We start from the raw sequence: 16,793 nt of genomic DNA on the forward strand, positions 1-16,793 counted from the left end.
TACACATTCAAAGCCCAGAATGGTAGAAAAGAAATCGTTAAAAAGTACTCCATGTGACTCCAGTGGTTTAACCTCCATTTTATTAAGTGAAGTGAGTGCATAAAAAAACTGTGAAACGGTGAAGCCTTTAAGACTTCACCTATGGATCCAATAGGATGTCATATGATTCACTTGCATCTAGCCAAAAACTGTGATATGTTACTGTTGTCAGTCCTATTAACACAGGTGAAGAAAGATATTGTATTATTTGAGAATAAAATGACCTACTTGATTAAGCATTTTAAGTGGGAACACAACCAGCTATGATGTGGATTAGAGTAGGAAATCAGATTACTATTATACCTACCAAAATGTATATGATATTGATGTAGTTTGTAAAAGTTTACCACCATCATCAAACCCAACCACGTTTGTAGATGTGTTGAAGACACACACACGGTATGTTACCAGGTCCTGATTATAGAGTGATTCTGCGAGTGCTGGGTGATGATGTGACAGAAACCTTGAATTGACAGAAAACTGATTATGATGTGGTCACTGGTGGAGTGAAAGAATATTATTCCAAATCTGCCTACAGATGATACTACCAAAGTCGGAATAACATGAAACTGCAATATGCTCAATTTATCAGATTAACTACTTCTGGTCTTATGGAGAAAACAGTAGATCAGTTCTGTAAAAGTGTCAGAGAGCTAGATGCTTCCGGTGTATTTGCACCCAGTGTAAAACAGGAAGTTGTGCTTAATGTGCCTCAGACACAAAGTGGAGCAAGAGACAAGATCACAAATGAGTGATAACGGTAAGTGATTTACTATTTCAAATGACTTTTTTAGTAGTTATGTAATGAGTGTGAATGTAAATAATGTTTTCCTCCCCACAGAGTCATTACTACAAAATGATTTCACTGAAGAGTCATTCCACTCAAATTTCTTATTCCGTAAGTAGATTATTAAATACGTCACAGTCATGCTGCCATTGTACAATACAATATGCACTCTGCAAACCCCTTAATATGTTTTATTAGGATGTGGACTGGCAATTCATGAATAATTCACAGAATAGCTCAAGATTGGAATACTTTTTAAGGATGAATTACAGAGAAAAAAATATTGAGGCATATGCACCAAACAGGCATTTTTTTATGGGATGAGTGTAACCTGACTAATTTAAAAGATCATGTGAACATAAATGCGTTTTTAGTCTAGACCTATTCATTTATTTTTTTTCTAAAGTTCATTTAGCAAATCAATATTAACAAGGTAATAAATGGTGCAATTTTGGGTAACACTTTAGAATAAGGTTCCATTAGTTAATGTTAGTTAATGTATTAATTAACATGAACAAACAATGAATAATACATTTATTACTGTATTTATTCATCTTCGTTAATGTTAGTTAATGAAAATACAGTTATTCATTGTTAGTTCATGGTAATTCACAGTGCATTAACTAATGTTAACAAGCACAACTTTTGATTTAAATAATGCATTAGTAAATGTTGAAATTAACATGAACTAAGACTTATAAATGCTGTAGAAGGATTGTTCTTGCTTAGTTCATGTTAATGAAAGTAGTTAACTAACATTAACTAATGGAACCTTATTCTAAAGTGTTACCCAATTTTGTCTTAGTGAATTTGCCCAGTTGTCACCTGGCTGATTTCATTTGTATTTTAAAACACTTATAGCTTTATTTCTTATTTCTTCAAAGTTTCAGGACTTTGCAAATGCTGTTTGAATTATATTTCTTGATTTGCAGAGAACCATGACATAAGGATTATTCTGGTGGGGAAGACTGGAACAGGCAAGAGTGCGACAGGAAACACAATCCTGAGACGGGAGCTGTTCGAGTCTGAGCCCTCACCTGTGGGGGTTACAACACAATGCAGCAGTGGTTTTGTGAATGAAGGAGGAAGAAGAGTCTGTGTGGTTGACACGCCAGGGTTTTGTGGATCGCTGACTAAAGAAGAAATGAAGGCACACTTGGAGAAGTGTGTTGAGCTTTCTGTTCCTGGTCCTCATGCGTTCCTGCTGGTCATCAATCTGGACGCGAGATTCACAGCGGAGGAGATGAACACAGTGGAACTGATTCAGCAGAACTTCGGAGAAGGTGCTGTGCACCACAACATCATCCTGTTCACCAGAGCAGATCAACTGAGAGGCAGATCTTTGCAGCAGTATATAGCAAGAAGCCAGGATCTGAAGAGACTTATAGAGTGCTGCGGTGGAAGATATCACGCATTCAACAATAACGACATGAGGAACCGCACTCAAGTCACCGAGCTGCTGGAGAAGATTGACAGAATGACCCAAAATGGAAGAAGATATTACACTAACGTGATGTTTGAAGAAGCTCAAAAGAAGATTAGGAGAAAGGAGACGATAAAAAAGGTCAAAGATGCGGCATTAGCGGTTGGATCAGCAATAGGAACGGGAGCAGCAGTGACAGGAGGGGTCATCCTGGGAGTAACAGAGGTGGCCGTTGCTCTTCCTGTTGTTTTAATCGGAGCTGGAGCTGCAGCTGGAGTGGGAATGGGTGTGAAACTGGTCGTGGACAAAGTCCAGCAAAACAAAAAGGAAAATTAGCCTAAAAATAGCTAAACTCTTTTCAGAACATAAATACTCAGATATGTCTTTCATAATCTGATATGTTTTAATATAAGCATGTCCTCAACATGAATGAGAAATGAAAATGATCTTTTCCAGCTATTGTTTCCAGCTTCTTTTAATGTTTTAAAGCATTTAAATAAATTACTTTGCTTGCTTTGTTTTTGTAGTTGATGACTCTAGAAAGTATGTGTCTAGTATGTGTCAAACAATAATGAAATGTAACCACAACATGAAATTGATTATTACATTTTTTTTGTTATTTTGATGCATGTGATCAGTGTGAAAGTGCATAGATACTGATGTTTTCCTGCAAAAATAAAACAGAACACATTTCGGAATTAGCAGGATGTGATGGATTTATTTAACCAGCACAAAACTTTATGCCATACTTCTACAAACAAACACATAATATGCACATGCATTGTTAAAAAGAACAGCAAAAAAACTGAAAGAGTCTGCTTCCGGTGTATTTGCACCCACTGTAAACAGGAAGATATGCTTAATGTGTTATGGACACAAAAAACACTCAATCGCCTTATAAAATAACAATTCTGTGAGGAAAGTCAACGGCACTAGTTGGAGGCTCCAAGAAGGTCCCCTACATGGGTCATGTGATCTCTCAGGGACAGAAATGCATCTCATTAGAAAATCTGAAACTGTGCACAACAAGCAGCTGAGACTGCACATTGATCACAAACTGAACTGAACTGATGATGCTATGGTGCATTTCAACAGCCTTAAACGAGCTATCACAACGGCCCCTGCACTGGGCCTTTCACAGTATAATAAACTGTAGCATTTGCACATGAGAGAGACTATGCTATGGGGGTCCTGGTGCAAGAGTATTGTGCAAATTGTCGGCCAGTTGCCTTTTTGTCTAAGCAACTAGATACAATTGCTCAGGGCAATTTGAATACTCAACATATTACAACACGAAGACTTGGGGTATGAGGCAATCCTGTTAACAACAGCCAATTTAACTATTAAGCCCACTAAAGTGAAAAATCTAGCTGTTCTTGCATTGCATTGCTTGACTGAATTTGTCCTGTAATACTAGACAATTGGATATACCTTCGGGGGATGGGGAGAAGGGCCATCAGACGACGTATATTTTTGTGGCTACACAATTGTATGCCTGGATGGTAACTTAATTGAAGCATATGCAATAGACTATATCTTAGCATGCAGACTAGCAGAAGGGAAATAGGTGAACATTTATACGGACTCAAGATACGCATGTACTCAATTAAGCTAAAACATGGGCACAATGCTTTTCTTGTAGTGAGAAGGTAAAGCTGTTAAGTGTTTTGAGCAGAGTGTTTCAGCTGTTTTGTAACTTATTTAAGTGGAAAAGTTTTGTAAGGAGGTGGATCCCATTTCTTTTGAAGTTCTTCATGCTCCAGACCTCTCTTTACTTCTGTTTCTTCCCCCGTGTCTTCTCCTGTAGTCTCGAATGTAAGGGATGCTCAGGAATTTGATGTCAGTGAATACATCAAGCTCGTGCCTCCCTTTCACGAGTCTGAGGTTGATGCATATTTTAGTGCTTGTGTGTACGACGCAGGTAAGCTTAAATGGCCGAATGATATGTGGGCATCATTGTTGCAATGTAGTTTGACAGGTAAGGATTTTTTTGGATTACCAATAGAGCACTCTCTCAATTATAACGTCATTAAAGCCGCTATTCTCGGAACTGGTCCCTGAGGTGTGAGTTTAGAGCGCATACAAAGTCAGCGAGACAGACGCATATGTGTTTGCAAGAGAGAAAAGAGTGTTGCTTTGATCTGACAAACATGTGCTCCCCATGTGCTCCTCTAAATCCTGTGCCTGTGATGGCTGAACCATTTGGACGGTTAATATTAGACTGGGTAGGTCCACTTCCTAAAACTAAAAGTGGTTACCAGTACGTGCTGAATATCATGTCCACTGCCACCAGGTTCCCTGAAGCAGTTCCTTTGCGCACAATTAAATCCCCTGCTATGATAAAGGCTCTTGTGGAGTTTTGCACTACATTTGGGTTGCCCAAAAGATTCAAACCGATCAAGGGTCAAACTTTACATTAAAAAAATTCACACAAATGTTAGCCGCATTGGGAGTGTTGCACCGTATGTCCGTATAAGTGCATACCGACGTCGCAGAAAAGTGCATACCGACGTCACAGAAAATAAAAACCATTTCTAAAACAGAATTCCGTGTAATTTATTATCTGGTGTCGCTGTCACGGGTGATTAGGATGAAAACTACATGGAAAATATACTTTTTATCTGCGTGGAACACACGGTGTCAGTTTGGTCAAAATCAGACAATTGGGGTAAAAAATCTGGATATTTATCTTGTGATCATCTTTTGATTATTTTAATTAAACCAACAATAATATAACAATTTTAATGAAAATAAATAAATATATAGTTCAGTGGCCTTGGCTTGGTATCATTGGCAGAATTTGGTCCCCGTCAAAAACTACAGTTATTGAGGAACTTAAAGATTCAGTGATTCTGCAAGACTTGCCAAACACTCTTTCCTATCTGACAAACTGCCCAGGTAAAGAGTTTTGTAAAGAACAATTTGCAGTTGATAGACAAGTACCCTTCACTGTTTGCTGCCATGCCAGGCAGAACTTCAGCGCTAACTCATGATATTGATGTGGGTGACTCTCTGCCGAATAAACAAAATGCATATAGAGTTAACCCGAATAAACATGCAATAATGAAAGAGGAGATTGAGTACATGTTGTGTCACAATATTGCCATGCCCAGTCAAAGCCTGTGTAGTTCCCCCTGTTTATGGTGCCAAAGCCAGACTCATCTTATCATTTCTGCACAGACTACCATAAGTTGAATAGAGTCACCAAAGCAGATTCGTTCCCGTTGCGATGAGTGGTTGATAGTGTAGGCAGGGTGGGCTCCGCTACCTTTGCATCTAAGTTAGATCTCTTAAGGGCTAGTGGCAAGTCCCTCTCACTTCCCATGCCCCTGAAATTTCTCCGTTTGTGATACCAGATCACTTTATGCAGTACAAGGTTCTACGAGGTCTACATAGATGTTGTCTGTTCAAGTGCGGTACGTGGGAAGAACATGTTAAAGTGTAAAGAGAGTGTGTTCAGTAAGTTGACTGCAGATTTGCTGACTTTAAATGCTGACAATTGTGTACTACATGAATTAAAAGAAATAAATCTGGGACCGTGACTGTTCACTAGCTTTTGATGCAAAGAAGAACCTGTTGTGTAATGCTCCTCGACCCTTGGCCCCTAGTTTGGAAAAGTCATTTACACTGCAGTTGGATGCTAGTGCCACAGGGGCAGGTGCAGGGTTATGGCAAGAAGGTGAATGTGGTGTCTCCTATTTTTAAAAAAGTTTACATCCTATCAGAGGCGCTATAGTACCATCGAGAAAGAGACTCTTGCTTTCTTATTTTGAAGTTTGCACAGGAGGTAACCCCTTAACCTTCCCTGCCCAGATGTTTAATTACAATCAACACTTGATGTGATGGGCATTAATTGCGCAAGAGTATAATCTTGATCTTCATAATTTAAGAGGCTCTGAAAATGAGATTCCCGATGCGCTGTGCAGAGCCAGTAGTAATGAAACTTAAAGTGTTACTCATATTTTTAACTTTTTTGCGTTTTGCTTTTTTTTTTCATTATTTGAACATGGGCTGAATTTTTAGTAGTGATTGTATTTATTTGTAAGGTTTAGTTACACAGTGATTTAAAATATCTTATTTGCTGTAGTATAAAGAAGTGAAAAGCATAACTTTAGCTGTATCCTTAAAGTCAACAGAACAGCAGCAAAATGCCAATTCTCCCAGCTTGCCAACAATGTTTTTAGGATGTGCACAATACTGTCTGAAGAGGAACCCAGAGACAGCTAGTGTTAGGAAGCTAATGATGATGGAAAAATGGGAGCTACTGTAAAGACGATGTGGATGCCCAGTTCATTGTAGAAGTGAAGCTGGATGCAGATGTTCCTGTGTTGAACGAGCAGCAAACAGGTGATATAGAAAAAAAATTAAGTGAGTGAGATGAAACTAAAGGAGCTGAAAGACCTCATCCAGAAGACACTTAGAACCAACTTTGGAGAAGAGACGCTAATTATGGCAGGAAAGGGTGGATAAAGCCGTGTTATGTCATCCATCGAATACAGTGGCAAGAAAGAGGACTTTGACTTCATGGAATCATTTGTGACCATTTAACATTATATGTATAAAGCATTGCAGAAATGCAGTGGTTTTGCAATAACTGCAAAAAGTGAAAAAAAATAAAAATCTGTGTTGTTACATATAGAAATAACATTCACTTGTGCACACATATACAGTAGGACATGACACTGCAGTGATCAGAAGTGCAGATTATGGAAGCCATGTCAAAACTTAAGTGCTCAACTCACTGCATAGAAAAAAATATATAGCAGGTGTCAAAGAAAACCAGATATTGATTGTGGATTAGATTTCAGTGTGGAAATCTCAGAATTTTGGGCACCACTCTATCTGTTTATAACAGAAAGTGTGATTTCTACAGACGTTCAGTCATTTAAAATCATCAAACACACTCATTGGCTGATAGTCAGGAGTTCAGGATTCACTTCTATCCACTCTTCATGTGGTCCTTCATTATAAAACAATGAAACGATTCCCAACAGAAGTGGTCAAGAAATAAGACTGAGAGCTGCTTACACAAAATCAGTCAGAAATCCAGCTAGAAACAAAACTCCTTGAACGCACAAACACAGCAGAATCAAATCTGCTCAATGACAAACATATGCTCGATTAGGATCTGTCACATGGCTCTGTTCAGAATAGGCAATAGCATACTAACATAATATTACTATGTAATGTATATTGTACACAGTTTGTTAAGATGCTGAAGTAATGTATCCCACAATGCAGTGTGACTTGGCTTTCCATTTTGAATGAACTGAAACTACAGGCACGAGCTTTTACCTGCTGTTTAATCAAACTGCCAAACCCTACAAAAAAAACCCCCAAAAAAAACCATAACATATTTACACAAAACTGAATTAATTTGATGATAACTGATATGCTGCTCATTAAATTAAACATGCAAAGTAATTTTTATGTGACGACAGTATAACATAGCACTGTGTGCACAACAGCATTCCTGCTTGTGTTTCACTCGACTCTATACAGGGAGCAGTAATATTACAGTAAGTTAGTACTCCATTCTGAACACAGCCAATGATTGTAATACATCACAGTTGTAGAATGTTACATTGCATTTTCCCCACAGCAGATGCAGCCTAATATAATCTGTTAGTAATTCATATACATAATTCATATAGATATAAATCTGTGTGTACATATACACACTGTGCATACTTCATAGTGAGCCTACTTCATTGATGACTTTAACTTCATTCTAAGATCTGCTCTGTTTTATCAAGTCTTAAACAGAGCTGACGGATGGATGATCGGAGGTCTATAGGTTACTGAAGAGTTCATTTTTCTTGTTCCAGTCCATGGGGGGAGCTCTCTTACTGGAGCGTTTCTGGTGGGCGCGCTCTTTCACCTGCTGCAGGGACAGATTGAGCTCTGGGATGGCAGCTATGATGGACGGCTCCAGAGTCTGAGAGGATGACAAACAAACAGAAACTCATGAATAACCTTTTCAGAGTCTAATACAAGCATGTCCTCAAATGACAGTGGGATACTTGCACTTGACCAATACGTTTTCTCAATCAAAACAATTATGAAGCCAGAAATGATTTCAATATTCGATAAAGGTTGACGTTTATTTGGGTACTTTCAGAAAATGTGATGCTATGTTTGAAATAGAATACCAGCTGCTTATGTAACGCAATGGTTAATGCCAAACAGTAGTATGCTAGATTGTTGTCACACAGTCACATTATGTTTATTCATGAAAAATTTCTTTAAGCATGTACAAGTGTACTTGCAGTATAAAAACTTCTAAAGTAGTAGATCAATGAGAGCATGCTTCAATAATTTCATGAACTAAAAAGTGGGCTCGAAGCACATAGCTAGCAAATTAACAATATCTAGTAATACAACAGTACAGTACACAATATAATTCCACTACAAACAAAAAAACTTGAAATACATGGCAAAGAATACTTTTATAAACAAAAAAATAGGTAAATTTAGTCCCCAGAAATACTGAAATAGTACATGTACAGTACAGTACAAGTTTACTTCCAGTACACTGATATTAGTATACTTACTATATGAAGTATATTTGGAAAATCTTTGAACTTAAAGTATGCTTCTTAATTGTAAGTATAAAACATAATGCATATTTGATTCTGTGAGTGGCGCACACACACACACACACACACACACACACACACACACACACACACACACACACACACACATATATATATATATATATATATATATATATATATATATATATATATATATATATATATATATATATATATATATATATATATATATATACACACACAGATATATATAAATTATTTATTTATTGCTGTAAAAATGTCTTAAAGCTTGGCAATTTGGTCAAATATGGCAACAAAAAGTCATTAAAAATCGTGCCTGAAATTACTTCTACTTCATTTGCCATCCAGGAATGAACCGTTATAAAATAACTGAACTTTACCTGAAAAAGTTCAGGTTGAGCACATTGCATTATGGGATTGAATACCCAGTATGCAGTGTGCTCTGTAGTATTCTGAATATTTTGTCACCTGTTGTAACAGGTCACCTGGGTTTTCTGTTTATGTAGAAAATTAGCATATTGTGAACATCATAGGTCAGTCTCACCTCAGGGGGCGGAGTCCCAGTGGGCGGAGTCGTGAGGGAGGCGGTGGAGGATGCGTTGGATGGAGACGGACTGATTGATATCTTCGAGTCCTTCAGCTCCACCTCTTTGGCCACATTTCCGTTAACCTGAACAGCAGACAGTTTCAGTAAACAGTCAGGAGGCTCAGTGCTCGGCTGTGTGCTCTAGGGGTCAGACTTGAGCTGGTAAAGTGCTGAGCGTCAGCTGCGGTGTGTGGGCTGACCTCAGGCTGCTGGAGACTGAGCTTCATTAACTGTACGAGTGGGCACCATTAGCCAGGCATCAGCACTGCTCCTCTGACAGGTGACAGCGCCCCCTTATTCCCTCCTGCCAGCTACATCTGACACGTCACCCATTAGCCACCCAGAGGCCCTTACGTTCCCCCACAATCCTCTTTAGAGAAACCATCCCCACAGTCTCTAAACTTACCAACTCAAGCAATGAGAAGACGCCTGACACCTGATCTGCTCATGTCATTGAAAAATGGTGAATTTATGTATCAGCCAAGCTGAAAATAAGTCTTACAGGCCATGGACATGTATTCTGCCTATTTTATTTATATATAATAAATACTTATTTTTGTCTGTATGCTGGAGTGTGTTGCATATTAGTGTCAATACCGCAAGTCATTGTTTCTCTAGTGGCAACAAATACAGCACAAGCCAGTCTGTGTCTCTCAGTGAAACTGCACCTGCCACAGAAACATACAGATATATCATGATTGTGTCCCTTATGTTTCATTGTGGTGGCATAATGTGAGAAACATCACACTTAATATGGCCCGGTGGAAAATAAACAACTTTAAGCAGGGTGTGATTTGAGCTGGATATTCGAATAAGAATGTAATCATTGAAATCTTTATGTAAATATGGTATATACATAAAGATATTGGCTGTTTATTAGTACTTCTAAAGCCCTTATTAATTTCTTATGAGAAAAAAAGTCTTGTGAGATAACCTTGTTTTTTCTGTTCAGTGGGAGAGACAGGCTACACTGATCTCTCAGGATTATGGTCAATAAAACACTGTCTTGCTCTTCACTTGCACTGCATGCAGTCAAGAAATCTCTACTGTATGCCACTAACTCACACATTTCAGACCAAAGTAATACAAATTACTCCCGGTTAATGACGGAGGTCTTTTAGAATAAGCCAGACTGAAAACATTAAAACCCGTTTGAATAGAGACTGAAAACTCTGAATAGAGATGCATCTTCAATCTCTAATGGGCTTCTTTCATGCATTGACCACTTATCACTGGCGTAATCAGAAATAATTGCATTTAATACAGCCACAGACATTTGTCTAGAGAGCTGACTTCACTAAACAATATGCTAACATTTTAATAACAGGCATCAAATCATGCAAAGGTCTCCATTGACCTCGCTGCAGTGTTTTTTCTGCTGTGAGAACCTAGGTTCAGACGCAGGTCAACACAAACAACTCAGGATGCTGTATTTATTTAGGAAAGAGCACTTACCCAATCTGGTAAGTGCACTTTTCTGAAAACTGAGAAACAAAAGAGATCTCAGTGTCCTTGTACTCTATTTACTATCTTCTAAAATATCTTCTTTTAGGTTCAACAGAAGGAAGAAACTAATTAAACATTTTTGGATGAACTATTCCTTAAATGCAGCCTGCTACTGTAGTATTCTATCATCAGAGTTGTTGTCGTACCTTGTCCTCCATGTCTCCGTTGACCACAGGTTCAGGCAGCGCTCCTGCGGGCAGAGAGAAGCAGAACAGGTCAGACCTAGTACATCTGCATCCTTCAGATGGGACACTTTCTCCAGCACAGAAGAGCTAGTATGACATTCACTCCTTCTCGGGTTGCAGTGAGGAGATGTGGACTCTGTTACATACGGTACAACAGGTATGTACTTCATTTATTATTCAGATGAGCATCATCACCGTGGTGAGAGCGATGGTACCTGGATACCTGCCCAACCCTGAAATACAATAGGGAACAAAATCTAGAGGCCTTCATCCTGGATTACACATTCACAAATCAACTGACATGAGAGACAAAGGATGTATGTAGAGATCTGCCGAGACTTGCTTGTGAAAAAGGAAAAGTGCACACACTTTTAAAAAGAGTATTTTTACACACACTTACTGTTAAGTTAAAGTGCACATTCAATACATTTAAGCATACTTCTTTCTCACTAGGATTGGCATGATAGTGTACATGTAAAATGCACACAGAAGGCGATCACACTATGCCTTATGATGAACACAGGGAAATAAATCCAAGATATAATCATTAAAACATAATTAACACCAAAATTAAACACCAGAATATTCAAGTAAGAATAATTAAAGTATAGAAAATTGAATATTGTACTCATTATTTGTGCATTTTATAGTTACTAGAGAATCAAAGCATTAGCTTAGCAACACGCTAATTTCAGCCAACATGTGCTATTTGTATGACAGAGTTGCTGCCTATCAATATGGTTTCAAATTAGTCACTTAAGAGCCTCTATTTAAATTAGGATGCTGCCTTAGAAAGAGGATTTTTATACTGGCATTAACAGTAGTTATGTAGTTATGTTTTTTTATTAATGTTTGACAGAAATGAAAACGAAGTACAGTGCATTCAATGGATTGTACTGTTGTTTAACAACATATCAACTGTTCAGCTCATTAAAAACGCCATCAAACAGTTGTAAAAGTACTTGCAAAATTACATAATCTAATTACATAATCTAGGACCTTTATACAGTGAGTGCCATTGTAAAGACCATATGTCTTTCCCTCACAGTCTTGTTTTCATCCACATTAAATTGAATATGGTGTCTAACCCTATTTAGGGCTATTACTTTTAGCCCTAGTAGGCTGGGAAGATACAATAAGCAGTTTAGTCACATGCTAACACATCCAGAGTGTTAGGGTTATACTTTCCAAAACAAGCGTGACTGTAGCATGTTTTAAACATGTATCTGTGGTGCTGTACAGCTGCATGCTGGGTTACAACTGAAAGTATTCTATTGTAAACATGTTAGCATTAGCCGTTTGTGTCTGTACAGAATTTTTAATGTTTATGTCACCAAGAAACATTCATAACTTGCTGCATTATCACAGAATTCAATGCACTGTAAAGGACTTGAATATGAAAAAGTGTGCATTAATTCTTACTTATGTTACACACAGAGAGAGAGAAAAGAAAACAGTAAACAGTGTGGAAAACAGAATCCTAGCTTACTACTGAATACTGCACAGTATACATACAGTACAGTGCACATATACTGCCTACACATTTGCAAAAACACTAGAAGAAATAATAGGCAATGTTCTATGCAAAATTGTTGGCATATGACCTGGCTTCCAGTTTACATACATAATAAAATTTTGTAGAAGCATATTTAGGCTTTCCATTCAAATAGATGTTTAAAAAGATTAATTCTGTTTCATTTGTCTCACTGGAAACGGATGATCATTTGGAGAGCGTTGCAAACTATATACTGCAGAGACAGTGTAGGAGTAGTATCTTATTATGCTATATTTAACACGGCCAATTCGACTGAAGTGATTTGGAATAATCTGACTGAAACCGTTTAATTGCCTGAAAGAGCTTTTCAGTTTAGTGTGATCAGCCATGAGGAGAAACTCCTCAAATCTTTAGAGATTTATGAAGAACTACAACGTGTGAGTGTTTGTTTGCTCAGTATTTATGAATTGTGCCTTCCGCTACCAATAATAGTACAGCAGTTTCATTTTACACATTTAAAATTCATTGGAATTAACACATTTTCTACAAAATCAGTGCAAAATCTTACGGACTCCAAACCTCTGAATGGCAGTGTAAAAAAATTTTACAGCAGAAAGTTATTATGGCATAGTCAATGCAATAAGTCAATGAAATGTTTACAAATATATGCAGTTATATCACTACTGAAGTACTTTATCAGCATCGCAAACAGCTACTCCTCATAGTTCCACCCAATATCGTAACCACTACCCAACCAATTTATTACTAGGTTTCCAAAGATAGACTCACCTCGACTCTTCACACTATACATGTCACATACAACACAGCACCACAAAGTATCATAAATGGAAATATTATGGTACATAAATTCCAGTAGGTCTATCATGCTATATGTACCATTGTATTACCATCAGATATACTCCTTTAAAAGTGTAATGAGCTCATAGAAGTATTTATTTGCTCTTGTGTAGTGATAACATTATCTTCAAATAAATGATATTACACTTGTCCATGCATTGTACGATGCATTGTACTTTGATATGAGATGCATGTATAATATTTAAAAAAACATTGATCAATAATGTAAGTATTTCTCAATGAACACAGACACACACTAGCCATTGTCAGATGATAATAAATGAAAAAGTCTCAGTTTAACGTGTTTTTTATCATATTATGATTTTAAAATCTTTAATTCAAAACATAACAAATAATAACAACAATAAAATGTAAAAATATACAATATACTGCAACCTGATCTCACAGCAATTCGTACATATTTCGCTTGGTGGCAAATTCGAACGATTGGCCACGCCCCTAAACCTACCCCTCACAGAAAAACGTACAAAATTGCACGAGTGAGGCTGTAAGAATTAACCACCTTGTAAAATACATACGAAGTAGTTGTGAGACAGCGTTGTCTACTGCACTTTTTCCACTGTCTGAGACAATGCAGTTCTGTCAGATAATCCCACAGCCTGACTGTGAACTGAAAAAGAAACCATTCACACCGAAACTCAGATAAGAGAGTGATTCTGGCAGAAAACAGACCGGGCATGAGTATAAAATGACTCGGAGTGAGAACAGCAACACCTGAGACGTCTGAAAGCATTCGTCCGGTCAGTCCTCCCGTTTTCGCTCGAACAGATGGAGTCTGTATGCGATGGAACTGATCAAATGTGATAGCAGCTAAGTAAAGTTTCCACTGTGCTGAAGCCAAACGCATGCTTGGTAAATAACATGAGTAAACATTGCATCTCCGCTCACTCATGACTAATCTAGTTGTGTCAAACACACACACACACACACACACACACTCTTGGTTTCCATGGCTGCTGTTGGCAATGCGCTTTCACTGGAGACCCTTGGCACTGAGTGACACAATGAGACAGACAAACTAAATTGCTTAATAGGAAACCCAAAACCAGCACAGTGAGAGATACCCGAGTGAAAGTAGCCAAGCAAGCCCGAGTGACCCCTGCCGAACAATGACTCAGTGTCAGGCGCCACCAAGAGGCAAACCTGCTGAAATCTTCTTCATTTAGTGTCAGGTGAGAGTTTGGTTTGTACCTGTGAGGTGTTCTGCAGTGGGCGTCACTCGACACTTCTTGAAGAACGCATCGGTGTCTGGATCTACGACCAAGAGTGTCGTGCTGTCACCCCCGGCTTTAATAGCGGCCACCACCTCAGCGTGCTGCTTCCCCTCCACCGAAACCCCGCTGACCTGAGAACAAACAATGACACATCTGAAGACACAGAGACACATGCTGGACTGAATGACTCACACCTTAAAAGAATACAGTCAAACCAACATTTATTCAGACACCTTACATACAGTATCATAAGTTCTCACAGTTTATTCGCTATAGTGTAGAAAATGATTATAACATATGACAAGAACTGTGTCATAACAAATTCATCTTAATAATGTCAGCTAACGTTGATAGAAAGGCATGTAATGAATTAAGTTGAATAGCGGTCAGCTGTTAAATGTGAGTGCACAATTAGATGATACCAATTTAGGTCAACCAATTATATTTTACATTTACATTTTTACATTGTTCAGTCTGTAGCGTACAAATGTTGCATTAGCAATTAAAGAAAAACACTGGAGCAAAACATGGTCAGGTCAAAGTGTCTGAATAATTTTTGGTCACAAATTTCTGTCACAGTTTACTTTATTTTGCTTTCTTCACTAACATAAATGAACTGTAGTGTCCTGCACCCACTAGTCAAAAGATATCAATAATTATATCTGGTGTCTGAATAATTTGACATAAGTCTTTTGGGTCTGGAAAAAAAAATGAAAATAAGTAATTAAAGAATTCACATTTTCTGGTTGAACTATGCCTTAAAGCTGTGTTTGGTAACTTTTGACGCTCTAGCGGTTAATAAACAGAACTGCTTGCGTCTTGCGGAAGAACATCGTAGCCGGAACTACTTCTCTCTGTTTATGTCTATGAAGAATCACAAAGGTACTGGGTTACTCCGCCGCGGTACCCCCGAAGCAATCTAAAATATTCAGAATATAAACACTTATTATAAATGCACCCTAGTGATTCAGGACAAGCCAAAAACACGGTTTGGAAAATGGATTCATGGTGTACTCGCTTATTATGTACATTTTTCTACATATTGAACACAAACAAAGTTACAGACCGCAGCTCTGATTGGTTGTTTCTTACCGGGAGTGGTCCGTAACCGCAAATGGCAATAGGACCACTGGGAGGAGCCAGAGGAGCTTGATTTTTTCACAGATTATCTGTCTCATATTCTACTGTCAGGACATAATGACAGGTTAAACAAATATGTAAAACATATATATTTACAAAAGTTACCTACTGCAGCTTTAAGTGTTAAAAAGTTACTGGATTATAGCAAATTGCTTAGAGTATACTGAGTATATAGTACTGTATGCAACAATATATCATTCAAACAGTAGTATACTATCCACCTTATTTAAGTGGAAGTACGCTGTTTTCTGTGAATGTGCAAGAAGTGCAGCAAACAGTACTTTTTTTAGTGTTACAAGTGTGATATATCTTAAAATAATATTATACCAAAAAGCAGTTCTATACTGTATGTGAACTGTCTGAGAGACTGTTTTTGAGCACTGTCAGGGAGAAGCGCACACATGAAGATGGTGCTCAAAGATCGCAGGAGTATTGAACAGTCATTTTCACCGCTTTTTTTGACTCTAAACAGTTAAATGCACACACTTTTATGGGTCAAAATGACCATCTTCACAAGTATCCTCGTAAACATAGTGAGTGGAAACAAAAAAAAAGCTGAGAAAGTAAACACTTGTACCAGTATTATTGGATCTGGGCAGCTCTTAGCGTGTCAGCAGTCTAATATTTCTGCTGTCTGTCATTCATGTTACTCAAACAGCAAAAGAGAGAAAATCTCTCACTGCTTTTGACTAAATTGCTTTTGTAACTTTAATAAGAAATACATTTTACTCTACACAGCGAAGATCATGCAGTAATTTTATACATTTGATTACTTTATATAAATGAAGCATTTCTTATTTATGATATTGACTGGTTATTATGAAAATTCCATGTTGATATCATAAAGACCTTATTTAAAGCAAAATAACTATATATATATATATATATATATATATATATATATATATATATATATATATATATATATATATATATATACCAAGAAATAAAATGACTC

At 37.6% G+C, this 16,793-nt stretch overlaps 2 protein-coding genes across 2 annotated transcripts in view; one reads left to right on the forward strand and one right to left on the reverse strand.

Moving 5' to 3' along the window:
- The first annotated feature begins 693 nt into the window (after positions 1-693).
- On the forward strand, positions 694-6,024 carry LOC127953157 (GTPase IMAP family member 9). The gene is made up of 3 exons (XM_052552138.1): positions 694-799; positions 881-937; positions 1,759-6,024. The coding sequence occupies exons 1-3, from the start codon at positions 745-747 to the stop codon at positions 2,583-2,585; spliced, it is 939 nt and encodes a 312-aa protein (XP_052408098.1). The 5' UTR covers positions 694-744; the 3' UTR covers positions 2,586-6,024.
- Positions 6,025-6,265: 241 nt separating this feature from the next.
- Positions 6,266-16,793, reverse strand: part of LOC127953152 (Na(+)/H(+) exchange regulatory cofactor NHE-RF1) — a 29,239-nt gene continuing 18,711 nt past the window's right edge. Inside the window, exons 3-6 of the mRNA XM_052552128.1 lie at positions 14,673-14,826; positions 11,069-11,112; positions 9,375-9,500; positions 6,266-8,187 (exon numbers count right to left, since the gene is read on the reverse strand). Of these exons, the coding sequence (XP_052408088.1) occupies positions 8,041-8,187; positions 9,375-9,500; positions 11,069-11,112; positions 14,673-14,826 (471 nt within the window). The 3' untranslated portion in view covers positions 6,266-8,040. The remainder of the gene's footprint in view (positions 8,188-9,374; positions 9,501-11,068; positions 11,113-14,672; positions 14,827-16,793) is intronic.

The sequence above is a fragment of the Carassius gibelio genome, chromosome B3 (assembly GCF_023724105.1).
Source record: "Carassius gibelio isolate Cgi1373 ecotype wild population from Czech Republic chromosome B3, carGib1.2-hapl.c, whole genome shotgun sequence".
Classification (NCBI taxonomy): Eukaryota; Metazoa; Chordata; class Actinopteri; order Cypriniformes; family Cyprinidae; genus Carassius; species Carassius gibelio.

Coding starts and splice junctions, on each gene's coding strand:
- LOC127953157 (XM_052552138.1), top strand. CDS start 745: ATGTGCCTCAGACACAAAGTGGAGCAAGAGACAAGATCACAAATGAGT. Junction 800..880: donor ATCACAAATGAGTGATAACG/GTAAGTGATTTA, acceptor TCCTCCCCACAG/AGTCATTACTACAAAATGAT. Junction 938..1,758: donor CCACTCAAATTTCTTATTCC/GTAAGTAGATTA, acceptor CTTGATTTGCAG/AGAACCATGACATAAGGATT.